The sequence below is a fragment of the Cuculus canorus genome, chromosome 28, assembly GCF_017976375.1.
Source record: "Cuculus canorus isolate bCucCan1 chromosome 28, bCucCan1.pri, whole genome shotgun sequence".
In the NCBI taxonomy this organism is placed as follows: domain Eukaryota; kingdom Metazoa; phylum Chordata; class Aves; order Cuculiformes; family Cuculidae; genus Cuculus; species Cuculus canorus.
The window spans coordinates 92,443-118,710 of NC_071428.1; the positions used below are offsets into that span (position 1 = coordinate 92,443).

The window sequence follows — 26,268 nt, forward strand, 5'->3', positions numbered from 1 at the left end:
GGATGAGGGTGTTGACTACACCAGAGCAGGGGTTACCACCATGCATGGCATCAGTCCTGGCCACTACCAGGCACTGTCAGCCATCAGCAACACACATTTCATCTGCTGTCTGAGTGTCTGTCATACCCAGCAGCAAGTCTTGCATCACCAAGGCGTCTGGCAGCAAGAGCAGGCTGCCTGTCGGGAGAGAGTGGGTAGGTCTTGCTCTGGTGGAACTGAGCTGATGAATAGATAAAGCTGTTCTGAATATTTTTCATGGACTGCGTTGAGAACCACTGAGACCAGACCCTGAGAGCAGATGGGGCCACAAAGGAGACATCCCACTCCCATAGCCCTGAGAGATACCCAGGGCGTGCCTAGCTCTGTGTCCACATCTGTGTCCACCTCACCGGCACAAGTGTCCCACAGCGTCTCAATATATGTCATATGGCGATGATGGATATAGCAAGTCTTCTGTTCCTTAAGCTGTTTTATTAAATATTTTGTCATATTAACCTCCTAACAGAGAAACCAAAGTCATAGGGAGATCGCTTACATCAAGGGACCTTAGAACAGCCTTCAAGTACTTAAAGAGGGCCTATAGGAAGGATGGGAACAGACTTTAACAAAGCCTGTTGAGTCAGGATAAGGAATAATAGTTCCAAACTAAGAGAGGAGAGATTTAGACTGGATATAAGGAAGACTTTTTTTATGACACGGGTGGTGATGTGGTCCAGGGAGGTAGTGGAGGCCCATCCCTGGGTACATTCAAGAATGAGGCTCTGAGCAACCTGATCTGGTTAAAAATGTCACTGCTTCTGCGGAGTGGTTGGACTGGATGATCTGTAAAGGTCCCTTCCAACCCAAAGGGTTCTGTGATTCTATGAACAGAAGATGATCCTCCATCCCACCAGCCACATTACCTTTACCTCCCCATCCTTACCCACCACCTTGTGATGTGTGGAAAGCACAGCTGGGATGGAGAATTAAACAGAAAATAATCTGAGGGCTTCAGAAGCTGGGTAGATCTTGGGGTCTTGGTCTCACTGACACCCAGACCATCTGCCACCCATCACCCGGCACAAGTGTGCCTCTCTCCTACAATCAGGACGGATGTGAGGATCATACCTCTTTCATAACCCGCACAGAGGATATAATCAGGAGGTATCGAGCAAATGCATCACATATGCCTCTGTGGCAATTATACTCCACCCTTCTGATACAGCTTCAGTAGCTAGAAACTGTACTTCATAGTGAACAAAAATATTCAGTGCATACAGCGTTCTTTTGGAGTCTCTGCATTAAACGCTTAAAAAAAAAAAGAGAGTTCTGACCCCCAAAATGCTGTGGAGCTCCACCTCTGCGATGCAATTTTCTTTCATTAAGGAGCTGTATTTGCGGATGAGGTGTTAGGCTGAGATTTTAAAGCTAGATTTGAGACTTCCCCAAATCACCCTGCCCTGTGCTTAGGATAGGGGTGTAATTCTGCTTTCTCTGATTTCCAGCCTTTGGTACCAACACTCCCTGGGGAAAGGGACCTTCAGTAGCTGCAAGGAGGTTGATTGGAAGCAAAATACTTTTGTAATTAACAAATTGAAGATCTCAGTCAGCTCAGCTGGAACTGAGACCAGAGGTAAAGTTAATTTCAGTTAATGGGAGCATTTAATTTTACTATTGAAATCCAGGAATATGTTCTTAAACTCTGAATTCCTTGCTGTCTCTTACCAGCTTGCAATTACTACTGGGTTGCTGCTTGCAAAGAGTCTTTTAACAAAGTGGCAGCAAGTGCCAATACCTCTGTGTTGCTCTGACCTACCCAGCCAAGCCTCATTTAGAGCAACCAGATCAAGCTTTGTTATGCTCCACTCCCCAGCACACGTATCTAAAATCCCAGAACTCATCTTTTATGTACCAGGACATGCTAAACCTCTTACTACTGCATCCTGACTGCCCTTGATCTCAATAGCAGAGATAAACAAGCTATTCTAGATATGCTAAGTACATGCTGCAACCACAGCCCTTAATTTGGTTTTCAGACAAACACTGAATCGGTTGATATCTCCCTTCCATGCCCTACTTAGCTCTTGGTCCCGACACACCACAGAGGGGCTTTGAAATGTGATTGTGTCTCCATCCCATTAGGAGTTGTGTGGTCTCAACTGGGTGTTTCGCAACGTAAACACCCAAGTCGTGTTTTAGGAAAGTTACGTTGCACCAAAACTTAGTGAAAGACCAAGTGGAAGGGGAAGTCATTTTTGTTTTATTTAACTTTATTTGTCTCTTAGATGCTCATCTCCATACTCTCAAGTAACTGGATTTGTATGACCTTGTGCAGGATCACAAGGTCATACACGTGTGAGCAAAACACCCAAGTCGTGTTTTAGGAAAGTTACGTTGCACCAAAACTTAGTGAAAGACCAAGTGGAAGGGGAAGTCATTTTTGTTTTATTTAACTTTATTTGTCACTTAGATGCTCATCTCCATACTCTCAAGTAACTGGATTTGTATGACCTTGTGCAGGATCACCTGGGAGGAACACAAGGGACAGCGGATATGGAGGTACTGCATCTTGAGGCCGCACCTTGAATCCTGGGCTGAGTTCTGGGCCCCTCACTCCAAGAAAGACCTTGAGGGGGTGGAGAGTGTCCTGAGAAGGGAATGGAGCTGTGGAAGGAGCTGGAGAACAGGGGTTGTGGGAGTGGTGAGGGCCCTGGGGCTGTTTTGTCAGTAGAAAAGGAGGCTGAGGGGAGACCTCATCTCACTCTGCAGCTCCTGGAAAGGAGGTTGTGACAAGGTGGGTTTTGGTCTCCTCTCCCAAGGAACAACGGATGGGATGAGAGGAAACAGCCTCAAGTTGCATCAGGGGAGGTTCAGATTGGGTATTAGAAAAAAATCCTTTACCAACAGAGTGGTAAAGCGCTGGCAGAGGCTGCCGAGGGCAGCGGTGGAGTCCCATCCCTGAAGGGATTCAAAAAGCATGTAGACACGGCACTTCAGGACACAGTTTAGTAGAAGCCGTGGCATTGGACTGATGGTTGGATTGGATGAGCTGAGAGGTCCTTTCCAATATTAATGATGCTATGATTCTGTGTTCTGTTGGGGTCCTCTTGACCAGCAGCTATGAACATTTGTATTTTGAGCAAAACTTTTATAAATATCAGTGATTATAGGAGGATTATAGGGATTATATTTTCTCTCAATCACACTCCTCAGCTACTGGGGAAGATTGCAGCCTGCTGTCCAATTTCATTTGTACATCATAAAGTCAATGTCTCTCACCTTCCTTGAGATAAAAGAAAAAGAAAAACCACTAATCATATGAATATTCTTCTAAACAGAATATAGATTTTCAAATCACATGTTTTCACAAGTGTTAGAAAATTCACAATGGCTGATAGACCTCCTGGAATGGTTTGGGTTGGAAGGAACCTCAAAGCCCACCCAGTTCTGCCCCCTGCTCAGGGGCAGCGACACCTCCTACTGGATCAGGGGCTCCAAGCCTCATCCAACCTGGCCTTGAACACCTCCAGGGATGGGGCTCCCATGACTTCTCTGGACAACCCGGGCCAAGGCCTCCTCACCCTCACAGGGAAACATTTCTTCCAAAGGTTTTTCTAATAGACAATGAAAACCTCTTTTGGGGTCTCTTACAGGCGAAACCCTATCCCGTAAAATCCTGTTCAGATGAAAACCTTCAACAGAGACCTGTATGCTGGGGAGAGAGTTCCTCATCTTCCACCACCAAGATTGATGCCTCCTTCCTCCCAGCAGGGTGGCCACGTGGCCGGGGGTTCAGCAAGGATGGCAGACACTGCTGACAGAGCACCATCTGAGAGGCACGAGTGAAAAGATGAGATAAGGCTGAGCAGGTCTCGTGCTCCAGGGCAGGAAATGCATGGCAATGACAGGCAATGAAAGCAGGGAAGCACCTAGCACAGAGTACAGGTGGCACAGCCTACGGCTCTCTGTTCTGAAGCATGGCTCAGAAATAATAAAGCAAGGTATGATTGCTTCAGTCAGCGATATCTGAGTGAAAGATCCTTCCAGCACCACCACTTAAGATTTTGCCCAGAGCTGGAGGGTTTTATTGGAGGAACTTGCAGCTGCTGTTTGTAGTAGTTCCAGCTTGGCAGAAGAAAGGCATGAAAAGTGTGAGCAAAATGCGTATCCAGAGTGAATTCTCCTGCAGTCCTTATAGTTAAAGGACGAGGTGCTACAAGAGAGCAGTGGCAAAGATGATCCCTTTTATCTCTTAACCCATGAGAAAATGCAGCAAAATACTGCATGCAGCCTGCAGTGAACAATGCTCGCTTAGCAAGAGGGGCTTTCCCTGTTCTTATAAACTCCTTAGAGGTACAAAGAAAGCCTGCTGCATATTTATCTGCCCACTGGATACAAAAGTCCTAGTAATGTCCTCATTTATTTTCAAACCTTCTCTTTTTCTGAAATGTCCACTTTGCGTATGACATTGCAGTCAGTGCCCAGAGCATCTGAGCACAGAATCAGAGAGACATGGAATGGTTTGGGCAGAAGTGACCTTAAAAGCCCATCCAGTTCCAACACCTCCCACTGGATCAGGCATCTCAAAGCCCCATCCAACCCGGCCTTGAACACCTCCAGAGATGGAGCAGCCACCACTTCTCTGGGCAACTTGGGCCAGGGCCTCCCCACCCTCATAGGAAAACATTTCTTCTCAAGATCTCATCTCAATCTCCCCTCTTTCAGCTAAAAACCGTTTCCCTCATCCTGGTGAAGCTATGAAGAACAGGTCTTATAAGGATCAACTGAGGGAATGGGTATTGTTTAGCCTGAGGAAGAGGAGGCTTAGAGTAGACATCATTGCTCTCCATAGCTACCTTAAAGGACATTAAAGCCAGATGGATGTTGTTCTCTTCTCCCAATGAAAAAGTGATGGGATGAGAAGAAATGGCTACAAGTTGCACCAGGGGAGAGTTAGATATTAGGAAACATATCTTTACTGAAAGAGAAGTGAAGCCCTGCCAGAGGCTGCCAGGGATGTAGAGAAGTTCCCAGCCCTGCAGGCATTCAAAACATATGTAGACATGGCACTTCAGGACAGAGTTTTAGTAGGTGTGTTGGTATTGATGGTTGGACTTGGTGATCTTGGAGGTCTTTTCTAAACTTAACAATTCTATGATGCTCTCACACCACTACAAACCTACATGAAGACCACTGCTACTTCTTTGAATGTTTGAGTTTCTTATGTCCTTTTCTGTGTAGGTCAAATACTCCAAGGCTGTAAATCACCTGGAGACTCCCAGGTTTACATCACTTCAGCCTACAGCTCTATAGGCATTTGTTGTCTTTTGGGGAGCTTAAACTCATTGGAGCAGAGTCCAATGTGTGTCCCTACAGCCACAGGCAATAAGGTGGGTGTCATTAAAAACATATAATACACTCCTACCTATCCGCTAGTTGCAACACAACATAATGACATGCCAGAGCCACATCTGAGTGTTCAGAAACATGATCTAGAATGAGAGATTAATCACCTATGTCTACAAAGAGAAAACTTCCCTTTTCCCCCCCTCACATTTCTTTTCTGGAAAGTTGGACCCCTCTGTAGCGGGAATGTGAAAGTAAACCACTTGATTGTTCTGAAAGCCAAGAACCTGTCTGCTTTTCCCCATTTCTTCACTTTAGTTGTAGTAGGTGGAGCCATCCAAGGGCTTAAAGATAGCTGAAAACAAAAGAGGTGTTGGAAGGAAGATACCAATCAGAAATGATGATCCCAAAATTATGCCATGTAAGTGGGTAGTTGTGGTTGGGTTTGGCCGGTAAATAAATCAATCATTGTTTCTTTCCAAGAGGAGGACTAGATACTATATAAAAGTTCTCCCACACCACCTTTCCTCACTCCATTTGACTTCTTTGTGTTGGTTTGCACCGTGGGACACGGTAAGCTCTTTCATGCTGCTGCTGAAAACTCATTTGGCTTGATTAGCCTGGGGATGCTAGACTGGAAATGGTGGCAGTAAACAGGGCTTTGGGGTCTCATGGTTCAAAAATTTCTCCTTATTTACAGTCTTTTTTTTTTCCTAATGATTTGGGTTGTGGGATTACTTAATCACAGAGAAAAGAACAAGAGGTAGGACATAGAACGTGGTCTTCGGAGTCTTTTTGATTTCTTTGGGCCCAGTACCATGTGGTATCACCATATACAGGCAGCTCCTAAATACCCTTGGAATATAAATCTTAAGAAAAAGGGCAGGGAAAAGAGGTTTTGCATGTTAGCAAAGAGTGGGAAACAAAGGAACTGAAATACAAAATGGGAGCCTATTCTCATTTTCCAGCCTTTTATCTAAATGGGAAGTGGTCCTCTTTTGACCACCTTTTTCTTGGGTGAACCATTTTCTCCTCTGAGACTTTCAGACATTTCAGTTCATTGATCCTTTTCATTGGTAGAGCTGTCACTTGCCTGTCAGAGGAACACAGTTACTACTGCAGCAGACAAAGGGGTGGGCTCTAGTGGGGGTTAAATGCCAGAGAAATGCTCAAACTTCACACTAAGTTCACAAACTGAAGGATTGAGCCTTGGATGCAGATGCTCATCGAGCCCTTGTAAGTGGTAACCTGGAGGATTCCATTGAAGCTTGATGCAGCTGCTTTTCTTTGAATTTTTGCCTTGCTGACATCTTTTCCACTGGCTGTTCCTCTTTCTTCTAATTTTTAAGAAGAAATAAAACAGCCACTGGACTCTTTTGAAATTGAGATTAAAGAATTTCCAAGTGCAATGAATTTATTGTTATGCAAACAACATCCTGTGTTCTTTGTTTCTTGTATGGCATGGAATATCAATACTTATCCCTGAGCATTACAGCCCCTCAAACGTTCCCAAACCACATCTGGATAAGGGGAATTCCAGTGCATCATGTCTCTGTGTGCCTCTTGCAGCTGTGTGCCAATCTAACCACTTACTGCAAGAGGGAATGGTTGAGGAATGATTACTGTTAGAAGCTGTCCCAGAAGAAAGACTGGTTATGTCCGGACAGAGGAGGCTCTGTAGAAGGACCAATCAAGGGTTATGGAATGAGCAGAAAACTTCCCAGGTCCTTCCTGGTAGTCATTTTAATTTATAAATTCTTGAAGTTGACTATATATTTTTGCATTAATTATTGAAGGAGGGCAAAAAGGGAACAGAAGATGGTTTTATGTATCAGTCTGCCTCTGGAAGGGGATGGGAAGACATGACAACAAAAGCTTTTCTCCCTTTGGGTTTGCTAAGGCATGTTTGTACTTTCTTTCAGCGGACTTCCCGGCACCTGGGACGATGGGTTCCCATCAGCAGAAGGGCGATGGCCAAGGGATGTCTGAGCACGGTGGATGCCACGGTGGTGGTGGTGGAGGAAGTTCATGCCACAGGGGTGGCGGAGGAGGATCTATAGGATACCAGACTCAAGGATCATCCTGCCATGGAGGAGGAAGCAGCAGCAGCTGTGGAGGCGGGGCTAGTGCTATTTACCAGACCCACATATCATCATCCCCCTTTGGAGCAGGAGGAGGTTCAGGCCAACAAAGCCAAGGATCCACTGGTAGCTGTGGAGGAGGAGGAGGAGGTGGTGGTGGGTCAGGCCACCAGGGACCCATCTGCATTATTGGAGGAGGAGGTGGTGGTGGAGGTGGTGGTGGTGGAGGTGGTGGTGGTTCAGGCCACCAAAGCCAAGGTCCTATCTGTATTGGTGGGGGTGGGGGAGGTGGAGGTGGGGGTTCAGGCCACCAGGGGCAAGGTCCCATCTGCATTAGTGGTGGTGGAGGTGGTGGAGGTGGTGGAGGAGGAGGTGGTTCAGGCCACCAGGGCCAAGGTCCCATCTGCATTAGTGGTGGTGGAGGTGGTGGAGGTGGTGGAGGAGGAGGTGGTTCAGGCCACCAGGGCCAAGGTCCCATCTGCATTAGTGGTGGTGGAGGTGGTGGAGGTGGTGGAGGAGGAGGTGGTTCAGGCCACCAGGGCCAAGGTCCCATCTGCATTAGTGGTGGTGGAGGTGGTGGAGGTGGTGGAGGAGGAGGTGGTTCAGGCCACCAGGGCCAAGGTCCCATCTGCATTAGTGGAGGTGGAGGTGGTGGAGGCGGAGGAGGTGGTTCAGGCCACCAGGGCCAAGGTCCCATCTGCATCGGTGGTGGAAGTGGTGGAGGAGGAGGTGGTTCAGGCCACCAGGGCCAAGGTCCCATCTGCATTAGTGGTGGTGGTGGTGGTGGTGGAGGTGGTGGAGGAGGAGGTGGTTCAGGCCACCAGGGCCAAGGTCCCATCTGCATCGGAGGTGGCAGCATTGGAGGAGGAGGTGGAGGTGGTGGTGGTGGCTCAGGCCATCAAGGCCAAGGCTCCATCTGCATTGGAGGTGGCGGCATGGGAGGAGGAGGAGGAGGTGGAGGTGGAGGTGGTGGCTCAGGCCACCAAGGCCAAGGCCCCATCTGCATCGGAGGCGGCAGCATGGGAGGAGGAGGTGGAGGTGGTGGCTCAGGCCACCAAGGCCAAGGCCCCATCTGCATCGGAGGTGGCGGCATGGGAGGAGGAGGGGGAGGTGGTGGCTCAGGCCATCAAAGCCAAGGCCCCATCTGCATCGGAGGTGGCGGCATGGGAGGAGGAGGGGGAGGTGGTGGTGGTGGCTCAGGCCATCAAGGCCAAGGCCCCATCTGCATTGGAGGTGGCGGCATGGGAGGAGGAGGAGGAGGTGGAGGTGGAGGTGGTGGCTCAGGCCACCGAGGCCAAGGCCCCATCTGCATCGGAGGTGGCGGCATGGGAGGAGGAGGGGGAGGTAGTGGTGGTTCAGGCCACCAGGGCCAAGGATCCATCTGCATTATCGGAGGAGGTGGCTCAGGCCACCAGGGTCAGGGATCATCCTCTTGTGGACAAGGTGGAAGTGGTTCTTCAAGTTCTGGAGGTATGTCCATTCAACAGCAGACCCAGCCGATCTCCTGGCCACCACAAAGTAAGCACAAGTAGTGTCTGCAGAACGGACTCTCGGATCAAGAAATGCCAAGAAACGTGCCTCGCCTCTGTTTCTCTATTAAATTTAAGAATATTTCCATTATTCCTTTCTCCACCTTGGGACATTCCTGTTCAGCTCTCAAGCTGACTAGAGCCTCTAGGATTCTGTGTCAATAACTTCCAACCACAGTTGTTTCAAATGTCTGTTTTCTGCCTCAAATTTCTCATGCTTGCATAAGTTAATAAAACTTGCACTTCTGGAGAGCTTTGGTGTCCGAGTGGTTGGATTTTGCTTTATAATGCAACATTCACAGATGGTTCAGGAGTAGACAGGTATGGTTGGACTCGATGATCTCAAAGGTCTTTTCCAACCAAGTGATTCTATGATTTGCATTATTTCACTCATTACAACTTTACTCTGAGCTGATACTGTTGTGATAAAGTTCTAGAGCACAAATGCATTGAAAAAACACCTGTAGAAGAGCTAACTTGTTGCTGTGGCACCTCATGATCCAGACTTTTTGCCCCTCAAACAAGGTACCACGAAGCTAAATATTATGGTCTCAACAAAGCATCATGCTTTGCCCAAGGGAGTTTTAAATGGATCAGGGGAAGAAAGGTGCAAACACTCTCATGCTCCAGTGCAAAGGATGACAAGGTTCTATTACAAGTGTGAAGCACCCTTGTACGTGCGTGGTGCAGGAGCTCTTGGTGTTCACAGCTCTACCAAGCAGCTGTAGAAGAGAAATGAGAGACTCTCCAACCCTTGCTCCTGCTCTGAACTCCCGGCAGAGCCAGTGGCACCAACAGGACTTCACAAAGCCCTCTCCAAGGCCTGAGATGCTAAGTCTGAAGTAACTAGGGATTTCCTCATTCCCACAGAAATAAAACACTGCTCCAGGTATGAGTCTTCAGAGGGAGTTTCCCTACAGAGAGCAATTTCTTTGATGTGGTACATTGTGGCAATTAGTGGGGAAAGGAAAACAAACCCTCTCTGCATGAACTATTCTACGTGAGGGAGATGATGGATGCCTGGTAGCATCCCAGAAGAGACAGAAGTGACCACATCTATAGCAGGTAGAAGAGCTTTGTGTTTACATGCCCCTCTACCCTCTGTCCTCTCCCCTTTGGGGACCCCAGGGATGCAAACATTCTCAAAACACGTCCCGATGAGGTCCTACAGCCAGGGCTGCCCTGGAATAGCTGATCATAGAATCATAGACTCATAGAATAGTTAGGGTTGGAAGGGACCTTAAAGATCATCTAGTTCTAACCCCACTGCCATGCGGAGGGACATCCCACTAAAGCAGGCTGCCCAAGGCCTCCTCCAACCTGGCTGTGAACACCTCCAAGGATGCGGCAGCCACAACTTCCCTTGGCAACCTGTTCCAGTGTCTCACCACTCTCATAGTGAAGAAATTCTTCCTAATATCCAGCCTAAATCCGCCCATCTCCAGTTTATAGCCATTCCCCCTGGTCCCATCCCCACAAGCCTTTATGAACAGCCCCTCTGCAGCTTTCCTGTAGCTCCTTCAGGTATGGAAGGTCGCTATAAGATCTCCTCTGAGCCTTCTCTTCTCCAGACTGAACAACCCCAACTCTCTCACCCTATCCTCACATGGAAGGTGCTTTAGCCCTCTGATCATCTTCATAGCCCTCCTCTGGACCCGTTCCAACAGTTCCATCTCCTTATGTTTAGGATTCCAGAACTGGACACAGTACTCCAGATGAGGTCTCACAAGAGAGGAATAGAGGGGCAAAATCACCTCCCTCGACCTGCTGGCCACGCTTCTTTTGATGCAGTCGAGGATACGATCGGTCTTCGGGGCTGCGAGCGCACTTTGCCAGCTCATGTTAAGCTTCTCATCGACCAGCACCCCCAAGTCCTTCTCTGCAGGACTGCTCTCAATCACATTGTCCCCCACTGTGTACTGAAAAGGCCAATTGCCCTGACCCAGGTGTAGGACCTTGCCCTTGTCCTTTTTGAAGCTCATGAGGTTCTCATATGCCCACTTCTCCAGTCTGTCCAGGTCCCTCTGGATGACATCCCGTCCTTCCGGTGTGGCAACTACACCACTCAGCTTGGTGTCATCTGCAAACTTGCTGAGGGTCCGCTCAATCTCGCTGTCAATATCATTGATGAAGATATCAAGTAGCACCCGTCCCAGTATGGACCACTATGGAACAGCTCTCGTCACGGATCTCCATCTGGACTTCGAGCCATTGACCACTACTCTTTGAATACAACCATCCAACCAACTGATCTTTCATGGAAAGCCATAGAGTCTAAAACACCAGAGACCAGAAATTGCATGAACCAGAGACTGGTATGCATGGTGCTAACAGAAAGTTTCAGGTCCCACTTCAAGGATGTGCGAGCATTGCTATTGAACATCCCTGTGCCCAGAAATGGCCCAGGACCAAGAAAGTAGGAAGCCCAGTTTTAAAGACTCTCAGAGTCACAGCAGGAGCACAGCACATCTTCAGATCATAGAATCATGGGATGGTTTGGGATGGAAGGGACCTCAAAGCGCATCAGGTTCCAACTCCCCTGCCATCTGCCATGGGCTGGAACACCTCCACCTGCATCAGGGGCCTCCAAGCCCCATCCATTCTGGCCTTGAACACCTCCAGGAATGGGGTAGACACAACATCTCTGGGCAACCTGTGCCAGTGCCTCCCCACCCTAATCATGAAGAATTTCTTCCTAATGTCTAATCTAAATCTTTCCCTTCCAATTTAAAGCCATTCCTCCTCATCCTATCACTCTATGCCCAGCTTTTCTGGAGCCCCTTTCAGCACTGGAAGCTGCTCTAACCTCTCCTGGAAGCCTTCTCTTCTCTAGGCTGAACAACTTCAATTCTTTCAGCCTGTTCTCACAACAGAGGTTCTCCAGCCCTCAGATCATCTTTGTGGTCCCCGCTGGACCCGTTCCAACAGTTCCATATCCTTCTTATGCTCTCAAAACTCAGCCTCAGGAGCTGATCTCACGTGTGATACCTGCAGCCAGGCTGCAGGTAGCCTGGGAAGTGATGCACTGGGGAGGCATTGATCCAATTGGATGAGTCAGGACAAGTGGGCTGAAGGAGGACAGTTTGTTCAGTAAATAAACCTATCACCATTCCTTTGGATGCCTCACTTCACATTCAGGAAACTTAGAAATGGTATAAAAGCTGCTGGATCTCACAGCACTTCATTCGCTAAGCTTTGGTGTCTCGTGCTTTCTGTCAGAGCCAAGAAGGGTAAGTCAGTTTCTGCCAAAGGGAGAGGTTCTTCTCTTGCTTTCATGCTTGCTAAACAAGAATGCATTGGTGACATAGGGCTGATGGGTGGTGGTTTGAAGGCCATGATGGTTGCTTTGATGAATTGTAATCTGTGAACGCCAGCAGAAGCAGGATCATCCTGTGCTATCTAAAGTCTTGTGGAGAGATCGTGATGGAACAGCTATGGGATAAGACCTTAAATGATGGGCAGATTATCATCAGAAATGAAACAATCTCCTGTTAGCAGGAGGCCTCATGTGCAACAGAGGTCCACAGAGCAAAAGTGCTTAGAAACAAGGAGGTTCAACGGTTCTGGGGACTGTCAGTTGGTGTTGCTGGGCTGAACACAGGACCTACTGGATGGGGAAAATTCTCATAACAACCGTGACCAATCTTGAGTAAAAAGCATGTTCTTCCTTGCAGAGTCACCGCTTAAAGATGTGCTCCAGGCAGACATCCTCCCAGTCCAGTGGATGCCACAGCGGGGGCTCCAGCTGCCATGGGGGCAGCTCCTCCAGCTACCAGGCACAGGGATCCTCCTGCTGTGGAGGCTCGAGCTCAGGCAGTTACGGCGGGGGCAGCTCCAGTAGTGGAAGAGGTGGATGCTGCTCCAGTGGGGGCTCCTCAGGCTACAGCATGGGAGGAGGATACAGTGGTGGCAGTGGGGGATCTGGTCAGAAGATAATTATTAGCTCAGGGGGTGGAGGAGGAGGCTCATCTGGATGCTGTGGTGGGGGATCCAGTGGTGGGTCTTCAGGAGGAAAGATCATCATGGGAGGTGGAGGCGGTGGAGGATCCTCTGGATGCTGCAGTGGAGGATCCAGCTATGGCATGGGAGGAGGGTCCAGTGGTGGGTCTTCAGGATCAAAGAGCATCATCGGAGGTGGAGGTAGTGGGGGATCTTCTGGATGCTGCAGTGGAGGATCTAGTGGTGGGTCTTCTGGAACAAAGATCATCATTGGAGGTGGAAGCAGTGGGGGATCATCTGGATGCTGCAGTGGAGGATCCAGCTATGGCATGGGAGGAGGGTCCAGTGGTGGGTCTTCAGGATCAAAGAGCATCATAGGAAGTGGAGGTAGTGGAGGATCATCTGGATGCTGCAGTGGAGGATCCAGCTATGGCATGGGAGGAGGGTCCAGTGGTGGGTCTTCAGGATCAAAGAGCATCATAGGAGGTGGAGGCAGTGGTGGATCATCTGGATGTTGCGGTGGAGGATCCAGTGGTGGGTCTTCAGGAACAAAGATCATCATTGGAGGTGGAAGCAGTGGAGGATCATCTGGATGCTGCAGTGGAGGATCCAGCTATGGCATGGGAGGAGGGTCCAGTGGTGGGTCTTCTGGATCAAAGAGCATCATAGGAAGTGGAGGTAGTGGAGGATCTTCTGGATGCTGTAGTGGGGGATACGGTGGTGGTTCTTCGGGAACAAAGATCATCATTGGAGGTGGCAGTAGTGGAGGTGCCTCTGGATGCTGCAGTGGAGGATCAAGCTATGGCATGGGAGGAGGATCCGGTGGTGGGTCCTCAGGATCAAAGAGCATCATAGGAGGTGGAGGCAGTGGTGGATCATCTGGATGTTGCGGTGGAGGATCCAGCTATGGCATGGGAGGAGGGTCCAGTGGTGGGTCTTCGGGAACTAAGATCATCATTGGAGGAGGAGGTGGTGGAGGCTCATCTGGATGCTGTAGTGGAGGAGCCAGCTGTGGCATGGGAGGAGGATCCAGTGGTGGTGGGTCTTCTGGATCAAAGAGCATCATGGGAGGTGGAAGTAGTGGAGGATCATCTGGATGCTGCGGTGGGTGGTCCTCAGGCTATGGCATGGGAGGAGGATACAGTGGTGGCAGTGGGGGATCTGGCCAGAAGATCATCATTAGCTCAGGCAGTGGAGGAGGAGGCTCATCTGGATGCTGCGGTGGGGGCTCCAGTGGTGGGTCTTCAGGAGGCAAAATCATCATGGGAGGTGGAGGTGGTGGAGGATCCTCTGGATGCTGCAGTGGAGGATCCGGTGGTGGCAGCGGCACAATCATCATCAGCTCTGGAGGAGGCAGCGGAGGCTCCTACCAGTCCTCGCAACAGAAATGCCCCATTGTCATCCCCAACATTGGTTCTCATCAAACCAAGCAGGCCTGTCACTGGCCCCCCTGCCAGCAGAAGTAAAGGCCACAGCAAAGTCAACCCTGCCTGTGTCTTCAAAGTCCACGGGTTCCATCACAGCACATCTTCTTCCCTGTTCTTCCTTGATGTTGCATTCCTCTACTGTGACCTCCCTGGTGGTTCTTCTCCCCTGTCGATACGAAGGGAAATAAAGATTACTCTGTTCCAAAGTAACTGGTTTTGAATGCTACTTTTATCATTTGTCAACCCCCTGTTTACTTTCAAAAAGTCAAGTATCCATCAAATACATCCACCTGGGAAATTTTCTTCAGCCGGCAGTGCTGGAGCAGATGGTGATTAACAGATCTTTCTTGAGCAAAACCGTGTTGCTTCATCAGATGATCATTGTCCCTCCTGCAAATTACGTCCACCAAGGACACAATCTCAATCTGTGAAACTCCTGGGTTTCTCCTTCCTGGAGAAGGAAGCAGACCACAAACTCTTTGTTTCACTACAGGGATTTCCAGTGTGCCAGCAACATCCTTTGGAAATACCACCGGGTTTTGACAAATTCCATTTCTATAGATTTGTCACAAGAAAACCATTAATTATCATAGAATGGTTTGGGATAGAAGGGACCTCAAAGCCCATCAGATTCCAACTCCGCTGCCATCTGCCATGGGCAGGGACACCTCCTAACACATCAGGGGGCTCAAAGCCACATCCAGCCTGGCCTTAAACTCCTCTGGGAATGGGGCAGCCACAACTTCTCTGGGCAACCTGGGCCAGGGCCTCACTCACCTCATCATGAAGAATTTCTTCCTAATATCTAATCTAAATCTTCCCCCTTTCATTTTAAAGTCATTTCCTCTCATCCTGTCATACCAGACCCCTGTTAAAAGGCCCTCCTCAGTTTTCCTGGAGTCCTTTCAGCACTGGAAGCTGCTCTAAGTTCTCCCAGGAGCCTTCTCTTCCCCATGTTGAACAACTCCAACTCTCTCAGCTTGTCCTAATACAGGAGGTGCTCCAGCCTTCAGATCATTTGTGGCCTCCTCTGCACCCGTTCCATCAGTTCCATATCCTTCTTATGTTGAGGATTTTAGACCTGGACACGGGGCTCCAGGTCAGGTCTCAAGAGAGAGGAGTAGAGGAGGAGAATCAACTCTCTCAATCTCCTGGCCACGCCTCTTTTAATGCAGCCCAGGGTACAGTTGGCTGATAAGAAATATTCAGTATCATTTGTGCTAAAGCCATCAGTGAGTCCTCTCCAGGTCAGGTGTGATTATAGTCTTGCTTTGTTCAAATTTTAAGCTAAGATGTATTTTTTATCCCTATCGTACACAAGGCAGCAAAGAAAGTTAGGAATAAAAGGGACCATTGACCATGCAAATGCTTGAGGTGATGGAGAGTTCTTCTCACACCAGCAGTATCTTCATCATGTCCCACGCTATCAACATCTGCATCGCTGGACATGAAGGAAGCTGCTGAGATAAAGAACTGTAGGATCTGGCAAAGGTTATTGTCTCTCTCATAGCAATTCTCACCAAGGCACCATTCACTGAGGGGTCTGCAGTGATGAGACTGGAAGATACCAGGACCTGCATCTCATCTGGAGGATGGCTGGACTGTAGAGCAGAAAATGGCCCAAATAGATCATCAGAAAACAAATCATGTGTAAATGTTGGGCAACCTCCACCATGATCATTTTGGATCCACCCTGGCCTTTACCCAACATAGGTATTAAAGCTGCTCTTTAACCTCCAGCACCTGTGGTTCCACCACACCCTTCCTCCACCTGTGGAAAGTACCACACATGCATGTCCTACTGCTTTGGTGTTTCCAGTCCCTGCAGGGTCAGGCCTTGGGGTCTCGGCACACCAACAGTTGCAGGAGGACCTCTCACCACCCCTGTTGAAAGCCTCCACAGCCTTTCCTCACACCTTGGGTCCTGATGAGCTACAGATCCGAGGTTACCCTTTGTTCAAGTCCTTGCAGGTGGAAGGTTCAGAAGGGATCAAGATGTTGTGATGCTCAGCAGCACAACACCCACACTTCATGCATGAGAGCCAGAAGACATATTAGATTCCCCTTTGGTGATGAGAATGGAGCTTAATCCACTGAAGGGAGTCCAAACTAAAGCACAGGAAGCCCCCTGCACCCACATTCCTGGTGCTGATGGTCCTGTCCCCATGCCGATGGAGTTGCGTGCATGCTCAAAATTACATTGGTGGTGACAGGGTTGAGCATCCTGCTGCTGTCATGCATCCTCTCAGCTAAACCCCCCTAATTATGCTTTCCTCTGCTCAACCTCCCACAGGGGTGGATGCTGTTGTCAGTCTCCAAGCATGCGTGACAGAGCGACAGGATGAAGCTTCTGCAAGACACAACTGCCAGCACCACAACAGCTATGCTGATGAACTGTCATTCTCCAGCAAGAAAAATACCCAGATGCCACCCCACCCTCAGGTGGATGGGCTGGCCAGCAAAGAAGGACCCTCAGAAAATGGGTCATGCTGAGACAGAGGAAATTCTTTATGTCCTAGAATTGAAGGGTAGAGTCTTGATGGTCTTCAGATGCACGTTTGCAAACAGGAAGGTTTTGTGACTTTCCCTACTCCAGCCTGGTGATCAAGACCTCTTGGAAGCTAGAGCCAAGCACAGACCTCTCTGCTGAATCCAACACCAGTGTCCACCTTGAGGTCCCAAAAGAGTGAAAAGAAATGCCCCTCTGAAATGGACCTGAGCTGAGGTGCTCCAAAGCGATGCACTGCCCCATCGAGGTGGTACCTCTGGCTTACTGAGCACATCGTTGTCTTTCCCAGCAGGCTGGACATACTCCTGCTCCCCACCAAGCTCCTTGCCTTGCCAGGAAATCCTTTTTGCCCCAGATGCCCTGGGATTCCACCCAAGCACATCCTTTACCCTTGTCCTTCCATCATGCTCTAGCTCTAACTCTCTCCAGCCTTCATCCCTCAGCATCTGCTCTGTCTCCACTCATTGCTCAGTACCTGAGAAGCTACAGCCTAACAGAGATGCACTGGGGAGTCCCCAGGGTAGACCTCTGGAAGCCATTTGCCCCCAGCATTTCGGAGCAAGACTCCCAGAGAGGAATCATTAAGTAGGATTAGAAACTGTGATGCAGAACGTCATCGATATGTCTCCTTCACATCACCACGCTGCTGCAAGTGAGTCAAAGCAGGAGGGACCTGCAACCAGGCGAGGTAAGTAAATCCATCAGCATTCTTCAGGGTGTATCACTTCCCTTCAGAGCACGATGCAGGCAATATAAGACCTCACTTCTCCCAAGGCTCCTCATTCAGCTGCCACTGAGCTTTGCACGCATTTCCAGTTGAGCTGAAGGTAAGCCCATAGATATGCAAACTTTTTGAACCACTGTGAGGAGAGGTTGCTCCACTAGCTGCTCTCTGAGCATGCTTTAAATGGGGGAACCATGCCAGCCAATCATCAGACAAGGGTGGGCCAACATGGTGCGCCAACAGGACTGCCTTCCATACAGAAGGGAAGTGTAGCCAGTATTCGAAGGCCATATAAATGTGGTTGTATATTCAGTTGCTGTCAGTTTTAGAGGTCTATGCATCCAGAAGGAACTATGGTTGGACTGAAGTTTTTTGACTGCAGTCTCTGAGCACGTCAGAGAACGTGTGCAAACCTCTGGAACTACTCTTAATGATCCTACACACAGTCTTTCTGTAACGGTTGTGATCTGCAGGAGAGTCTCTGAGTGCTTTGCATTGCAGGTCCTTACTGCTGTCTAACAAGGGTGAGGGAGCTGAAGAAGCTGCCATTCTTGTAGGACTGCGGAGACGGGGCAGATGGGCTGTGCCCTGGGTGTTACTTCTCTTTTGGGATGCTATGAAAGTTCAGCAGCACCTTCAAGCACCTTCAAGGCACTCTTTTCTGACAGTGCTGTTTCTTGCAGAGTCACCGCTCAAATATGTGCTCCAGACAGACCTCCGGAGGCTGCCATGAAACATCCTCCCAGTCCAGTGGATGCCACAGCGGGGGCTCCAGCTGCCATGGGGGCAGCTCCTCCAGCTACCAGGCACAGGGATCCTCCTGCTGTGGAGGCTCGAGCTCAGGCAGTTACGGCGGGGGCAGCTCCAGTGGTGGAAGAGGTGGATGCTGCTCCAGTGGGGGCTCCTCAGGCTACAGCATGGGAGGAGGATACAGTGGTGGCAGTGGGGGATCTGGTCAGAAGATAATTATTAGCTCAGGGGGTGGAGGAGGAGGCTCATCTGGATGCTGTGGTGGGGGATCCAGTGGTGGGTCTTCAGGAGGAAAGATCATCATGGGAGGTGGAGGCGGTGGAGGATCCTCTGGATGCTGCAGTGGAGGATCCAGCTATGGCATGGGAGGAGGGTCCAGTGGTGGGTCTTCAGGATCAAAGAGCATCATAGGAAGTGGAGGTAGTGGAGGATCATCTGGATGCTGCAGTGGAGGATCCAGCTATGGCATGGGAGGAGGGTCCAGTGGTGGGTCCTCAGGAACAAAGATCATCATTGGAGGTGGAAGCAGTGGAGGATCATCTGGATGCTGCAGTGGAGGATCCAGCTATGGCATGGGAGGAGGGTCCAGTGGTGGGTCTTCAGGATCAAAGAGCATCATCGGAGGTGGAAGTAGTGGAGGATCTTCTGGATGCTGCAGTGGGGGTTCCAGTGGTGGATCTTCAGGTTCAAAGATCATCATTGGAGGAGGAGGTAGTGGGGGATCATCTGGATGCTGCAGTGGAGGATCCAGCTATGGCATGGGAGGAGGGTCCAGTGGTGGGTCTTCAGGAACAAAGATCATCATGGGAGGTGGAAGTAGTGGTGGGTCTTCTGGATACTGTAGTGGGGGATCCAGTGGTGGGTCTTCTGGATCAAAGAGCATCATAGGAGGTGGAGGTAGTGGAGGATCCTCTGGATGCTGCAGTGGGGGATACGGTGGTGGTTCTTCGGGAACAAAGATCATCATTGGAGGTGGCAGTAGTGGAGGTGCCTCTGGATGCTGCAGTGGAGGATCAAGCTATGGCATGGGAGGAGGATCCAGTGGTGGTGGGTCTTCTGGATCAAAGAGCATCATGGGAGGTGGAAGTAGTGGAGGATCATCTGGATGCTGCGGTGGGGGGTCCTCAGGCTATGGCATGGGAGGAGGATGCAGTGGTGGCAGTGGGGGATCTGGCCAGAAGATCATCATTAGCTCAGGCAGTGGAGGAGGAGGCTCATCTGGATGCTGCGGTGGGGGATCCAGTGGTGGGTCTTCAGGAGGCAAAATCATCATGGGAGGTGGAGGTGGTGGAGGATCCTCTGGATGCTGCAGTGGAGGATCCGGTGGTGGCAGCGGCACAATCATCATCAGCTCTGGAGGAGGCAGCGGAGGCTCCTACCAGTCCTCGCAACAGAAATGCCCCATTGTCATCCCCAACATTGGTTCTCATCAAACCAAGCAGGCCTGTCACTGGCCCCCCTGCCAGCAGAAGTAAAGGCCACAGGCAGCCCTGGCACTCAACAAGAGCAACCCTGCCTTTGCCAGGGGACCTCTTTCCCTCGAGACCTGGCTCTGTTTGCCTCTTTCTTCCCAGCGTGTCATCTTTCCTCTTCCCTTGATGCCGCATCTCCATGCTGAGAACTACAGGATCAACAGCCTCATGCCCCGCTGCTGATGTCAGGACACCTTTGATCAGGCTCTGCTGTTTTTCCAAAGAGTACATTTTATGTCTAATAAATGTAATAATATTTCAAAGTTACCTTTCTTATGAGTTTGATTTTTCTTGTATTCTCAACCGGAATGATTTTCAGCTGAAAGATGAAGATGAAGATTGAGATGAAATCTTGGGGAAAAATGTTTTTCTATGAGGGTGGGGAGACCCTGGCCCAGGTTGCCCAGAGCAGTGGTGGCTGCCCCATCCTTGGAGGTGTTCAAGGCCAGTTTGGATGGGGCTTGGAGGCCCTGATCCAGTGGGAGTTGTCCCTGGCCATGGCAGGGGGTTGGAACCGGATGGGCTTTAAGGTCACTTCCAACCCAAACCATTCCATGATTCAATAGTCTATGGCTGTAGATGCACGTCTAAAGCCACCAGTTCAGGGCCCCGGAGAGTTCACACCTTCATTTTCCCACTGGGCTCCATGACAGAGTAAGAACCCAGCCTAAAATGTCAAACAATCACAACACCCAACATCCCTTTGGCACCTGCACATGTTGCAGCCATCCCAGCTTATGGCTGTAATACCTCTGAGGTACCAGCACCAATTTCCATGTCTGAGGAGCAATTAGATGCTGCTGGGAGACTTGTTCCAGTCCATCAGGGTCAGTCCTGAGCAGCAGCGATTGAGGCCGACCTTCAATAAGAGCTGTTGCTGCCTGGGATGGCCAATAACACATTGCCAACATTCTCATTCCTGCCATCTTTCTCCTTTCATCCCAGCTTTGCAAACACGAGAACATCTCTACCCAGAGGATAAGCCTCACACACTGAGTCAACCAAATCAGCCCTGGGCCAGGCAGAAGAAATAAAACCATCAACAAGTCCTCAGGCAGCTCAGCACACTCCAATTCATACCTCCAGGCCTTAATTCCCTCCTTGCCTAAGCTTTTGTAAACCTGCTTTGAAATGCTGCGGGCAGTCCCACCACACCTGTGCACCGCCTTCTGCCCAGTACACATGGCGATTTGCCAGAGTTGTGACTCACTGGCCTCCCAGCAAAGTGCTCAGAGCTGAACAGACCTAGTCCAGCTCGCAAGAACCATTCCATGGGGCCGAGCTGGAGCAAGATGGGCTCCAGCATGGACTTCATGCTGATCAGCACTATCAGCCTGACCACAGCACATATTCCCTGCAGCTCTCTAGATCAATCTCCCTGGAGTCCTTGGTGCTCTTTCCAAGTCAGGGGAAGGACACAATGTACAAAAATGCAGAAGGAAGGCATTTGGAGGCAGAATGCTTCATTAGAGGAGTAATCTGGCCACATGGTTTAAGTGTTTGGACATTCACACCTCCACAAGTCTCTCCAGGGCCACTAAGCTTTCTCAGAGTGCCTCCTGCAAAACAACAGAGCCAGGTGTTTCGCTTTTGATGAGCTTCTGGTTTGGATGTTAACATCCAAAGTGTTAACATCCAAAGTGCGGAAGTGTGGATCTGCTGGAGGGTAGGGAGGCTCTGCAGAGGGATCTGAACAGGCTGGACCGCTGGGCCGAGACCAATGGGATGAGGTTTAACAAGACCAAATGCCGGGTCCTGCACTTGGGGCACAACAACCCTATGCAGTGCTACAGACTGGGGAAAGAGAGGCTGCAGAGCTGTACAGAGGAGAAGGACCTGGGGGGTGCTGGTTGACAGCCGACTGAACGTGAGCCAACAGTGTGTCCAGGTGGCCAAGAAGGCCAATGGCATCTTGGCTTGGATCAGAAATGGGGTCACCAGCAGGTCCAGGGAGGTGATTCTCCCTCTGTACTCGGCACTGGTGAGACCGCACCTCGAATACTGTGTTCAGTTCTGGACCCCTCACCACAAGAAGGATGTTGAGGCTCTGGAGCGTGTCCAGAGAAGAGCAACAAAGCTGGTGAAGGGGCTGGAGAACAAGTCTTACAAGGAGCGGCTGAGAGAGCTGGGGTTGTTTAGCCTGGAGAAGAGGAGGCTGAGGGGAGACCTTATTACTCTCTACAACTACCTGAAAGGAGGTTGTGGAGAGGAGGGAGCTGGGCTCTTCTCCCAAGTGACTGAGGACAGGGCAAGAGGGAATGGCCTGAAGCTCCGCCAGGGGAGGTTCAGGTTGGATATCAGAAAAAAATTCTTCACAGAAAGAGTCATTGGGCACTGGAACAGCTGCCCAGGGAGGGGGTCGAGTCGCCTTCCCTGGAGCTGTTTAAGGAACGGGTGGATGAAGTGCTGAGGGACATGGTTTAGGGAGTGTTAGGAATGGTTGGACTCGATGATCCAATGGGTCCTTTCCAACCTGGTGATTCTGTGATCTTCCTCAGAAACTCTCCCACTGGAACCACCAGTGGGATGCTGGAAGGATCAACATGTCATACAGTCACCAGATACTTTCCCTTCTCCTGGGTACCCTCTGATCACACCCACCCTTACAGCAACACCCCGAGCCATCAGCCCTGCCACGCTGCTGAACCACAGCCTTCCTGCCTCTTCTCTAAGAAGGACCCTCTGCTCACCACCACCCTCTGCCCCATGCCCGCTTATCTCCCTGCTCAGCACTTCCCTACACCCACGCTCCCTTGGCATCCCCCAGCATCACCACCTCACTGGGGCCCAAAGCGATCCTTCGCAGCTCAGGGCAGGAGCACAGGAATAGGATCATTAAGCAGAAGTAGCAATTACTGCCACGTGCAATGCAAGCAGCATGAAGGACAGATATTGATCAGATGTCATGAGTCAAAACAAATGCTGAAATCAGAGTTTCATTGGTAAATGAATCCTTGCCATTCCTTAGGGTGTCTCACTTCCCATATATTCTCAACGCCATATAAAAGTTCCTGTCTGTTAAAGCTCCTCATTCAGTCGACTTTTATCTTCTGAATGTGTTTCCAATGGATGAGAAGGGTAAGTCTCCTTCTTCTAGGACTTTATTAGTTCATATTCATGGGACATAGCTCCGTTTGTGTGCGTCATGTATGCTCGCAGCAGCACCCTCGCTGCCTGAGCATCCATAGCAAGGTCCTCAGGATCTATTGATACGGATCTGTAGCACGATTTATTTCTATGATGCGGGTTGGACCACTAGGAAGGTGAAGTCAGGTCACCAGACTCAGTATTGAGCAGGTTAAAACCTCAGATGAGTCTAAAGGGACCATCACATGGTGACTGCATTGTCTTCACAGTTTTAAATGTTTGCAACATGTGGGACCTTTCTTACATTATTTAATAATAAGCCTATGCTGTATTTCATGAAGGTCACAGACTTCTATGGCTGTGCTTTATGTGAAAGACATTCGGGGATGCTACGCAACAATGGCATTAACACAGCCAGCAACGTCATCTTGCATGGAAATCTTACCCACTGCTTTTGTAACAGTTTAAAAACAGAAGCAAGCTCAAACCTTGCAGTTCTTGCAGCTCTGCAATTATGGTTGTGAAGATGACTGGGGCCAGCAGGTCAAGGGAGGGGATTCTCCCCTTTACTCCACTCTCGTGAGACCCCACCTGGAGTCTTGTGTCCAGATCTGGAACCTCCAACATAAAAAGGCTGTGGAACTGTTGGAATGGATCCAGATGAGGCTACAAAGGGGCTGGAGCACCTCCTGTATGAAGGCAGGCTGAGAGAGTTGGGATTGTTCAGACCAGAGAAGAGAAGGCTCCAGGGAGATCTTAGAGCAGCTTCCAGTCCTGAAAAAGGCTCCAGGAAAGCTGGGGAGGCACTTTTAACATGGGCATGGAGTGATCGGATGAGGTGGAATGGTTTTAAATTGTAAGGGGGAAGATTTAAATCAGACATTAGGAAAATATTCTTCACTATGAGGGTGGGGAGACCCTGGCACAGGTTGCCCAGAGAGGTTTTTGCTGTCCCACTCCTGGAGGTGTCCGAGGCCAGGTTGGACAGGGCTTAGAACCCCCTGATTCAGTGTGAGCCTCCCATGGCTGGGACATAGCAACCAGATGATTTTTAATGTCCCTTCCACCCCAACCCAAACCATTCTACAATTCTATGATTCTAAGTTATTAAATGATAGAAGAATATATCTCAGATTAAGAATGGTGGTAAGCACCCTACAGATAAGAAAGAGAAAAGCTGTCCCATTAGGATTTAAAATATTCTTGCAGTTGAAGAGCAGACAGGTAGTACCCGGTTATGAACCCTAGCATTGCCACATACCCTGGCAAAGGCTTTCTGACCTCACCACCTGAAGCCTCCCCACCTTCCATGGTGTAAAAATGAAGCAAAATTGTGCTTCATTTCTGTGGGGTTTTATTCCTTTTTCAGATTTATCAATATTTCCGACGGAGATGTTCCCGACAGAACAGGGGCTACAGCAATGAGATCTCCTCACACCACAGAGGCTCATCAAACATCGAGGGACATGGCTCCTTCTTCTGCGGTGGGGAAGGCTCGATCACCTACAGCCGGGAAGCTGCATCCTTCCAGCCCATGCCAACATCATCCAGCTACAGTATTGAAGGGGAGTACACATGCGGAGGAGATGGATCTGTAGTAATAACCAGTGGTGACAGCAGGGGAACATCTGACTGGGGCACTGGAGGGAGGACAGGCCCAGTCTACAGTACCAGAGGGGACATCAGAGGCAGTGGGGACATCTCTGTGAGAAGAGTCTCTGTATACGGATACGACGCACCACTGAGTGCAGGGGCAGGTGGTGGTGGACCAGGATACTATAGTGGAGGAATGGGCTGTGATGTCAGGGGATACTCAGGTCCACAGTTCAGCTCCGGAGGTGGTGAGTCCTCCCAGGCCATGCAACAGAAATGTCCCGTGATCATTCCCAACGTCGAGGACCAACAGTGCAAGAAGAGCAGCCACTGGCCCCCGAGACAGAAGAAATGATCTACCCAGCGGCTGCCTCTGCTCAAGTAAAAGTGCCCTGGATATGCCACAATGCGGCTTTTCCCCAACCATGTCATTATGGTCAGAGAGCTTCGCATTCCTCGTGTTGGGCTGTTACAGATGCTGCTGCAAGCACTGATGGGAAAAGCGATTAATGTGTTGGTGACAGGGAAAGATGCTTCTCTCCTTTTCCTCATTAGTTGGAAAATAAAACTTCACAGTTTGTGGAAAACTCTGGTATCTGAATGATTTCTTTAATTGTCCCTCCAGCACAGAAAAGACCTGGATCTCTTGGAGCAAGTCCAGAGAAGGACATGAACATGATCCAAGGGCTGGAGCAACTCCTATAGGAGGACAGGCTGAAAGAGTTGGGGTGGCTCAGCCTGGCTGCAGCCAGAAGGCTGCAGGGGAGACCTTAGAGCAGCTTCCAGTGCTGAAAGGGGCTCCAGGAAAGCTGTGGAGGGGCTCTGGATCAGGGAGACTGCAGGGAGAGGATGACGAGGAATGGTTTTCAGCTGAAAAAGGGGAGATTGAGATGAGATCTTAGGGAGAAATATTTTGCTGTGAGGGTGGGGAGGCCGTGACCCAGGTTTCCCAGAGCAGTGGCGGCTGCTCCATCCCTGGAGGTGTTCAAGGCCAGACTGGATGGAACTTGGAGCCCCTGGTGCAGTGGGAGGTGTCCCTGCCCATGGCAGGGAGTGGGACTGGATGGGCTCTAAGGTCTCTTCTAAATCAAAGCATTCTATGAAGTTGTAAAATATGTGTAAAGAACATTGGAAGATAAATCTCACATTGTGAAGTAGACTCCTTGGGGTCTGATCTGTGTTTTGGGCGAAGAAGACATGAATTAAATCATAGATTCATAGAATATTACATTTGAGAGTTAAACGTAAAAAGTTCAACACATAAGTTGTAATATTTATTTTAATAGAAATAAAACACATCATTTTCAGCAGCAAGAGAAGGTGCTTCATTTTGGTCTTGCTGAAGCCAGAGCTTCCTCACACTGTTCCCATCATCAGGAAACGCTGTGCCCTGCTGAGACCCCCCTGTACGGGTACATATGGCAGACTTAGTGAGTTATGTTAAGGAGATACGCAAACCTCCCACCTGATTTCCGACTGATTATTATTTACAGCGTGACCTTGGGAGTGCAAGGTTGTTTACTTGGAAACAATTACGTGCTGGGCTCCTGTCCCGGAGAGATTGCAGGTGATGTTGTAACCCAGAGCACATAAATCTGCTGCTTGCACCAGCGCCATGAGGCAACTCGAACAAGTTTGTTTGCTTCCTCCCAGTAACCTTCATGACAGGTTTTGATACGATCAGGCCCTAAACTAGGTACGGGGTGAAACTGGTTCCTCTCTGCTGTGCTAATGGGACGGTACGGAGGAGGCTTGAACATACAGTGCCAGTTGTTATGTGATATTTGCCAAATAGTGTTTCAGGATTGCTCTTGAGGGTTTTTGATTCTTCA

The 26,268-nt window shown here is 49.7% G+C and overlaps 3 protein-coding genes and 1 long non-coding RNA gene across 4 annotated transcripts; all 4 read left to right on the forward strand.

The window, feature by feature from the left end:
- Positions 1 to 8,283: 8,283 nt before the first annotated feature.
- On the forward strand, positions 8,284 to 9,188 carry LOC128849389 (uncharacterized). The gene is made up of 2 exons (XR_008447366.1): positions 8,284 to 8,561; positions 8,724 to 9,188. It is a non-coding gene; the product is annotated as an uncharacterized LOC128849389 (long non-coding RNA).
- Positions 9,189 to 12,070: 2,882 nt separating this feature from the next.
- Positions 12,071 to 14,502, forward strand: LOC128849417 (loricrin-like). The gene is made up of 2 exons (XM_054051230.1): positions 12,071 to 12,165; positions 12,610 to 14,502. Exon 2 carries the CDS (start codon positions 12,625 to 12,627, stop codon positions 14,338 to 14,340), a length of 1,716 nt encoding a protein of 571 aa, XP_053907205.1. The 5' UTR covers positions 12,071 to 12,165; positions 12,610 to 12,624; the 3' UTR covers positions 14,341 to 14,502.
- A 3,044-nt stretch (positions 14,503 to 17,546) lies between these two features.
- Positions 17,547 to 20,002, forward strand: LOC128849418 (loricrin-like). Its single transcript, XM_054051231.1, has 2 exons — positions 17,547 to 17,637; positions 18,218 to 20,002. The coding sequence occupies exon 2, from the start codon at positions 18,233 to 18,235 to the stop codon at positions 19,757 to 19,759; it is 1,527 nt and encodes a 508-aa protein (XP_053907206.1). The 5' UTR covers positions 17,547 to 17,637; positions 18,218 to 18,232; the 3' UTR covers positions 19,760 to 20,002.
- Positions 20,003 to 22,734: 2,732 nt separating this feature from the next.
- Positions 22,735 to 25,023, forward strand: LOC104056841 (uncharacterized). Its single transcript, XM_054051232.1, has 2 exons — positions 22,735 to 22,834; positions 24,213 to 25,023. The coding sequence occupies exons 1-2, from the start codon at positions 22,811 to 22,813 to the stop codon at positions 24,789 to 24,791; spliced, it is 603 nt and encodes a 200-aa protein (XP_053907207.1). The 5' UTR covers positions 22,735 to 22,810; the 3' UTR covers positions 24,792 to 25,023.
- Positions 25,024 to 26,268: the final 1,245 nt, after the last annotated feature.